The following is an 8,706-nucleotide window of genomic DNA, read 5'->3' on the forward strand; positions in this document are numbered from 1 at the left end:
AGGCACACACAGTGGGTATAAAAAAGGCACACACAGTAGGTAGAAAAAAGATACACACAGTAGGTATAAAAAGGCACACACAGTGGGTATAAAAAGGTACACACAGCAGGTATAAAAAAGGCATATACAATAGGTATAAAAAGGCACACACAGTAGGTATAAAAAGGCACACACAGTAGGTATAAAAAAGGCATCAAGTATGATCTCAGGTGTTGGTCTGAATGATAAGAAGGCTGGAGAGAGGAATGGATTTTTTGAGTGTGAATAAAGCATTCTGTGTATGTTCATTTTTTCTTTCTTTTTTTTTTTGTGTGTGTGGGGGGTGTAGTCCAGACTGACCTCAGACTTGATGTGTAGCTGGGGATGACTTGAACTTATGATCCTCCTGCCTCAACCTTTAAGGTTAGGATTACAGGTGTTGCACCACCGAGTTTGGTTTATGCTGTGAGGGAGGTCCTGGGAACCAACCCAGGACCTTGTATATGCTGGGTAAGCATTCACTCACCTGAAGCTACATTCCTACACCAGAAGCCTTGGCTTCTAAAGACACGAGTATGTTTTGAGTGTTTTATTAAACAGGCAAGCAGAGCTTCAAGTACCTTTTTGATCTGTGAGTCTAGAGTTCCACGTCTGAACATTCTTAAGAATAAATAACTTAACCCAACAGTTGCTATTCACTTGGTAAGAATCATGAGTCTTTTAAGATTAAATTTCAACATATTCATCTTGACTCGTGTGGTTGAATTGCTCATGTAAGAAATAAATTCAAACCCCAAACTCTGAGTAAAAAGCTACACAGATGCCCAACTTCCAGGTTTTATTATATCACACCCTGAGTTAACCCAGAACATCTCTCTACTCTTCCCTTACTTGAAGATGCAGGAGCTAAGGATGATGAAATCATGCTTTGGCGGAAGATCTCATTTTAGCCTAGTGACAAAACGCTCACCTATGTAGGTCAGTTGACCGACCATGGAGACCGCTACAAAGGAAATACAGCTTTAAGACAAGACAGAGGAGATTCAGAGATAAAGAGCTCAGGTTCCCATGCCACCTCAAACTCAGAAATAAATATCAAAAATAATATTGTCAGACCAAAAGTCAAATAAACCTGGAATTCTATTTGGCCACAGATCTGAGAATGTACTCTTAGAAGATAGTTTCATCACTGTGTGGTTCCGTGCCTCTAAAGACGTCTTTCTTGGGGTTCTGGATGTGAAGTAATTTTGTGTAAGAGGACTCACAAAACCACACAGTGAGTATAAAGGAAATGTTTTAATAAAATATTCAATACAGCTTTTTTTTTTTGGAGAAAGTTGAGAAAACACTTCAACAAGAGCAAGGACTCAGCTCTTCTGCGGACTCTTGCCCGGTTCTACCCAACAAACTGTACAGAGAAGTCAATGTATAGGATTAGTGATTGATCAAATACTGCTTAGAAGCAGACAGATGTAAGAGGTTTTCTTTATGCTTTCTACCACATACAGCATCATGAAAAAAGAATAAGGTTGACATACAAAAGGTGATTGGAGCATTCCCCTTCCCATTCTATCTGCAGGTGTAGAATGAGCAATAGAAAGAGCATAGCCGTGAGCTCACCAATTCCATCTTTCAGACAAACTCAATTTTTGGCCAGGTGTGGAATTCCAGGTCCAATCCTAAATTGTGTTTCAAAACGAAAGCCATGAATACCTTCTGTGTTCTACTCAATAACTTTAGCATGTCACAGTGACATTCTGTGTGTGAAACAAGTGTGAGCCGTGAGTCTTCTGCATTGAGTGTTATTGTTTATTAGTACAGGAAGTTCTATTTCTTGAATACGAAACATTTTTCAGTGCATTAAACTATGAATACTGCGTTCCAACCCTATCTTGGTGCTCAGTCTAATATTTAGTCATCAGAACTCAATGAATAACTTTCTTGGGACTGTCAGCCATCAGAACTCAATGGTACTGTCTCAGGTTGTCAGTCATCAGAACTCAATGAGTAACTTTCTTGGGACTGTCAGCCATCAGAACTCAATGGTACTGTCTCAGGTTGTCAGCCAGTCATCAGAACTCAATGAGTAACTGTCTCAGGGCTGTCAGAGATCAGCAATCAATGGTACTGTCTGTCTCAGGGCTGTCAGCCATCAGAACTCAGAGTGACAGTCTCAGAATCATCCTGCCGTCATGACTCTGATGGGCACTGGTTTCCCTCTGGAGTCATGAATTGCACCTTAGGCACCATGAGGGAAGAGTTGTTCCTCCGGATGGAGTTGTTTCTCCTCATAGAGTTGTTTCTTCTCATGGAGTTGCGCTTCCTCAGAGAATTCTGGTGTGATAGTTCACTCTTTTGGAGGGTCTGAATCAGAATGGAAGGCTTCTCATCCAGCTCCCGGGCACTGCATCTTGGCGCAGCCACCTTCACAGTATTACCAAATTTAGAATAGTCCACAGCGTACACTCCCTCCTCCTCGGTCACAATCGACACGAAGCGGTGTCCCCACTGGATCTCCTCGGCAATGTAGGAGGTCCGAGCCTGCGTGGTGATGCCAGTGGTTTCCACCACACCCTCCAGAATCACTATGACCTCCAGGTCTTGATTGGCAAGGTCGGTTGCTGAGATATCGTACAGGGGGCTACGCTTATCAATCACATGGCAGATGATCAAAGGGGCTACTAGGAAGATGTTATTGCTCTCAATGGGATTATCCACTGGAATGTCCAGCTGATGAATCGGCACCACCTCCCCTTCGGGCGTCGTTGTTTTCTTGACTACCTGGATGCGCACTGAGGCACTAATTATCATGCTCTTCCTCAAATCACCCACCCGGAACATGAAGCACAACTTGCCATTGCGGACCGCGATCACAGCATGGCGGCTGAAAATCAGAGTCTCAGCCCTTCTGTGGGCCTGGGCCGTTTTCATGAAGATGCAGCCCAACATGACCGCGTTGATGATCAGACCCACAATGTTCTGCAGAATCAAAACCGTGATGGCCAGAGGGCATTCCTCGGTCATCATTCTCCCGCCAAATCCGATGGTCACTTGAACCTCAATGGAGAATAGGAACGCAGACGTGAACGACCTGTAAGAAAGGACATCAGAAATAATGCCAGGCCAGAGACCACCTGCTGAAAACAGCCTCGAGTCTAGAAAGAAATTCTGGAAAGACTGATTGGAAATATAAGCACCCTCTTCTCTCCTCCCCCACTTCCTCCCATTATCCTTTTTCTCCTATTCCCCTTCCGTTTGCACCTAAATCCAGATTTGGAGACACAATTTCAACAATATTTCCTAGATCATATACTGTGCAACGACATTCATAAAATAAATAAATATAAATTGTAGATATATTCCACTTTCACCAAAGTCCAACTTATTTTGTGAAATTTTATACCACATGGGTGATTCTTATTTCTGACTTTCTCATTTTTAAGAGGTTTGAATCATATGGAAGGTATTGAGTAATAAGCGCAATATTTACTATTTATAACTCATAAAATTATAATCATTATTCAGTGATTAATTGTTCTGCTTACACAACTTAGCTCAGTGCTAAAACATAGTATAAAAGACACCATCTCCAAACATTCAAATTTTAATAAGAATGATTTTCTATTTGGAGGAGTAGCAGTTTCTCTGATTATCTCGTTTTGTTTTCTTAGTAACCCAGAGAACGTGGAAGCTATTAGCAGAGTTTCAGATGTCAATTAATAAATGACTATGTCAAGACAGCTTCCCTGAGTCCTATCAGTTCTGGCCTGGCGTTCTCAAAGTGGCAAGAGGAAGGTGCGAACAGGCATCGGGATTTTCTTGGGGAGTTTTTTGTTTGTTTGCTTGCTTTGCTTTGTTTTGTTGTTATTGTTTCGTGGCTGTACATCTCCTCTCCATCTTAGCGAATGAACAAGGGTTTGCTGGCTCCTAGTGGACCTGTGCCTCTCAGAAAGACTCCTGGATAACTCTGCTTAACCTCTAATGAAAAAGCATCAGTTTTGGTTATTAATAAGGTTTGCACTTGGCTGCATCCCCAGTACTGCTGTGGCCTCTTCACAGCCCCTATTCCTGCCACGCACCTTAATCCCAAATTTCCCTAATTTCATAGATGAGAAACCCGTACATTAGCAGTCTGTCAAAATACTGTTTGTGAGTGCCAAGCACAATGAGGAAACAAAGCATTTGAACTTTGAGCGCCCAGTACACACTGCACTTTGGCAGGAAGCCAGGAGAGCGCACACATCCATCAGTTTTTAAGTAGGGTCAGAAAGGGGCTGTTCATCTCTGTTTTGGCTAAAAGGGTTTGTGCAAAACTATAAGAACTGACTTCTGCCCTACTTACACACCATGAGATATATGGCATGGCCTGAAAATACTATAGATAGTAGAGATAGATTCCAGAAGAGGATACAGCACATATAGTGCTGAGTTTGATAATGGCTTATGTGTTAGAGAAGAACCTAATGAGGGATTTCCCTCTTCAAAGTCTGTCTCCTTGGCTTCAGAAGTGGTTCACGGGCAATGTTTTCATAATGTTTATTTTAAAACGAAATTTAATTTCTCCAGCCAGCATAAGATCCTATCTTTTTCTGGCCACCTGTCAGGCAAAACAGTCTCAAGAGAAAAAGCATTTAGGGGAGGCAGAGCTGGGGGTGTATCGGCTGAATAATAATGAGAAAAATAACATAGTTTCTACTTTCTGATTCATGTTAGAAAGTCATCTGCACAAAGGAGAAAGCAAGTCACCCTAAAAAATGAGAGTGATTACATGGTTGGAAACACTAGGGGAAAGCCAGGGAATAAATTCGCTTCCAAATTTGATAGTTCGGCTGACACTGAATTTATGAAGGGAATGGAAATTCAAATAATTAGAATTATTAATCATCTTTTAAGTTCTCTAGGAAGAGAATAAAGCTTTAAATAATGCTTTATCAAATAACGCTTTAAATAAAGCATTATTCTGTGGAGTGTGATACAAAAGTTGGCACTGTTCTATACTATTAAAATCAAGTTGACTTCATTGTAATTCTGACACCATTTCCTATGGTTCAACACCAGCAGGCAGGCATCTAGGAAATAGATATTCTTCAGAATGTCTTGTTTGAAAAAATGGGAAGTAACAAGAAGCAACTTTTAGGAGCCAGTGAACACTATAACATTCTCTTCATAGGAAGAATAATCTATTTTGATTATATATATATATATATATATATATTTGCTAAATGATTTCTTTTTCATAGACAGTGACAATAGACTGTCTTGAGTAAAATTGTTTTCAAGGATGTCATGATTATTTCTCCCATTGCTCTTTGTTGGGATCTCTTGCCTGTTTGCTGGAATCTTCTTTGAATACACCGCCCTCCACAGCCATACCAATGCCAATAAGTTACTCAGAACACGGTATGACAGTAACATATTAACTTCAAATGTTTTACACATAGGACTTTGTTCTCTGCATCCCTCACGCTCTGCTCACCAGACCTTCTTGTCCACATTGTTACCGAGGCAAACGCTGGAGAAAAGAAAATTCTGTGTGCCCAGTGGTAAAACTGCGGGTCAGTCTAGTGCATTGTGTTCTCCCCAAATCTGAGGGGGATCTCCGTGTGTTCTAAGGGGATCTGCTGATGCACTGGCCTGGCCAATGGGGAGAGTGGGTAAAGTCAGGAGAGGTTCTGCTGCTGGCCATACCATTCATCTTTTATAGGATCCCAGGGCCACTAAAAGTCTCCTTCTTAACTGTTTCCTGCCTGGATGATGCTTCTTCAGTTTCTCTGTCTGATGAATTGCGTGGATTTGGAACATGATTCAGAAAACACCCTGGAGATTTTCCCAGTATTACCACTGTTTTTATCCAGTGAACATTTCTGCATTTGATATAAATCGTATCTCCATCCAACAAAACACATTAAGAAAAAATTTGCCCCACTGCAACATTCTTGGGTCTCCTGGGAATACCAAAGGAGCGCCACAGAAATCAAAGGCACTTTAGCTGTCTTTGAAGCATCCGTAAATGCTCCATCAAATTTGTGTAATGAAAAGCTGTTTTGTTCCTGTCCTGTGGGAGTTTTGGAAGGGGAGTCTTCAATGTGCACTTGTTACTGGGCCCATTTCGTGTAAACTTGAGCTAAATTTCACTGAAAACGTCTCTGCTGAATTTAAGCTTCCATTTTTGAATCTAAAGCAATCTATCAGATACATTAAAATAATCTTAAAGAAGGGCTTATGTTTATTTCACTTATTTTATTGTTAGCATATTTTAAAATCAAGGACACTTCATGTAAAAGTTTTTCACGTTTGCACAATACTTTTGGTAGATTGGAGGTGTTTATTGGTGCAAAACATCATGATGAAACTGAGCAGAGGTTTCGGGAGTCAGGAATCCTTTGGAGCCATCCAAGGTTAACACAAAGACGCAGTCAAGCAGTCTCAAAGACCCAGCCATCAAAGGACATTTACAAATACTTTTAATGTGCTGGCCTCCACCCTGCACCCCAAATTTGCTTTCGTTTTTGTTTCTGAGCTGTCCAATGAAAACCCCTTATTTCACCATCACCTACATGAAAGAGATTTTTATTTCGACATTGCTGCCGACCCGCATGTCACCCCATTTTATTCTTACCTGACATTGGTCACACAGACAGTGGACTCCAGGCCGCTCTTCTCCATTGCGCTTTTCTCCATGTAAGCATAGATGTCCCCGTGGGCGAAGGCCACCAGCCACCACATGATAGCGAAGAGCAGCCAGCTGCAGAGGAAGGACATGGTGAAGATGACCAGCGTGTGACGCCACTTCAGGTCTACCAAGGTGGTAAAGATGTCCTGCAGGAAGCGACCCTGTTCACGGATGTTCTTGTGCGCCAGGTTGCAGGCTCCACTCTTGGCAATGAAGCGGGCTTTGGGGAGGCGGTCGCGGATGCGCGGCTTGCGCAGGTTCTCGGCGGCGATGCGTGCCAGTACATACTCCTCGGGGATGATGCTCTTCCTGGCCAACATCTTCCTGTCACCATAGCCTGTCTATGCACCTGCCCGAACCTGCGACTCCCTTTCTCCACGCGCGTCCTCCTACGCCAGAAAAAAAAAGAAACGCTTATTAAAATCGGCCAACTTCATTTCCTCGCCTCGGGTCCTTGTACATAAGGGATACCTTTTCATACACACACGAAGTGGCATGCAAAATTGAACGAAGATGGGTTCAACAATACAAACGAGAAGCTAGTTTGTGTCTGAAGTCTGAGAACCTAGAGAAAACTTTTGAACCAGAGGATTAATTTTTTCCTTTTCAGAACCAGAGGAATTATTCTTGCCTCTTCCCTGTTACCCTTGTGTGCTCTTGTCTCAGATATGCAAATCTTAGAGCGTTCTCTGTAAATACAGCCTCGAAGAGAATTCTGTGATTCAGCGCGTCTCGGGATTAGGGCAAGGATATGTGCACACGCCGTCAAGGAAGAAAATTAAAGCCAGCTGAGTTAACTACCCGCTCGTTATTTAAGTAGAGTAGCAGGGTTTTAAAAGTAAAGAAAGAGGAATTCTTATTTTTAGTAGCCGCGAAGAAATTGCTTCCTGCTCTTTAAGAAAATGTTAACGGTAATAGACAAGGTACCGAGCGCTGTACTTTTGAACTTGAAAATGAATGATTTAAATTGGAAGGATTTATGAGACGCATTTTAAAAAGCAACCTACCTAGCCTCCCCTCCACTCTCTACCTATCATACTATATACTGGAAACTAATTTGTAACACAAGGATCAGACACCCAAGCAGGGCTTGCTGTGGAGTTCAGGGTTTGAGCCTGGCTGGGTGCACTTGGGCTGTGTGGGCTTTGAAGTCACGGGCTGTGCTGTGACCGGCTTCCCCTAGTTCTCCCCGGGAGGAGCAACGCAACTTACAGACTCAGGGCAGCGCGCGCCGTGGCGAGAGCTCCGCGCACCTCAAGGCACACCGCGGGCGGGTCCCTGTCTCTCGCATCCCGGGAGTAGGGGCCGCCACAGCCTGCGGGGCAGATCCGGGGGATGCTGGTCCTCCAGAACTGAGTTAGGACTCTAGAAGGTGCGATTCACTGTGCACGCAGGGAGGAGGGCTGTAGGACGAGGGATGGGTTTGGTACCCCCTCCCTCACTGCTGCCGGACTCCCGGAGGGCGGGGGAGGAGTTGGGGGAAGAGATGCGGGTGGTTGTGCTCTGCTAGCTCCTCAGCCGCCTAGTTTGGGCCAGACGTCCTAGTGAGCAGGGGAAGGTGGAGGCGGAGACCAGTCTTGGGGAGGGAGGGAGCGGGTCTGGAGGGAGGGACCACCGCAGGAGGAGGCACCCGCCAAGTCAGCTTGGTTCTCAGTAGCCGCTACTCCGCTGCTGGTCCGACACACACGTCTTTAAAAGGCTCGCCGCTCAGAGAACTTTCTGAGTCCAAGTTCACTGACGCAAAGAGATTTTAATTTATTATTTTTTAATTGTAACTTTGGGAGATCACTGGGTTGCTTCAGATTGAATAAAACCAGATGGAGAGAGTTTAGGTGTTCTGGGTGGGAAGAGGGAGAGAGGAGTGGGGTGGGGTGGGGTGGGGTCCCAGCCCTGAGAGCATTAGAACAGAGGATGAGAGAGTTGAAATCCTTTCTAATAAAGTACTTCACCACTTAAGACCGATTCTTGGGAACTTAAATACACACACACACACACACACATACACACACACACACACACACACACACGGAGGGAGGGAGGGAGGGAGGAGGGGA

General features: G+C 43.8%; 1 protein-coding gene across 1 annotated transcript; it reads right to left on the reverse strand.

Moving 5' to 3' along the window:
* Positions 1 to 808: 808 nt before the first annotated feature.
* On the reverse strand, positions 809 to 8,130 carry Kcnj8 (potassium voltage-gated channel subfamily J member 8). Its single transcript, XM_005364573.3, has 3 exons — positions 7,865 to 8,130; positions 6,599 to 7,041; positions 809 to 3,070 (listed from the first exon to the last, which is right to left on the reverse strand). Exons 2-3 carry the CDS (start codon positions 6,970 to 6,972, stop codon positions 2,170 to 2,172), a joined length of 1,275 nt encoding a protein of 424 aa, XP_005364630.1. The 5' UTR covers positions 6,973 to 7,041; positions 7,865 to 8,130; the 3' UTR covers positions 809 to 2,169.
* Between the last annotated feature and the right edge of the window lie 576 nt (positions 8,131 to 8,706).

This window comes from Microtus ochrogaster (assembly GCF_000317375.1).
Source record: "Microtus ochrogaster isolate Prairie Vole_2 chromosome 14 unlocalized genomic scaffold, MicOch1.0 chr14_random_2, whole genome shotgun sequence".
Lineage (NCBI taxonomy): Eukaryota > Metazoa > Chordata > Mammalia > Rodentia > Cricetidae > Microtus > Microtus ochrogaster.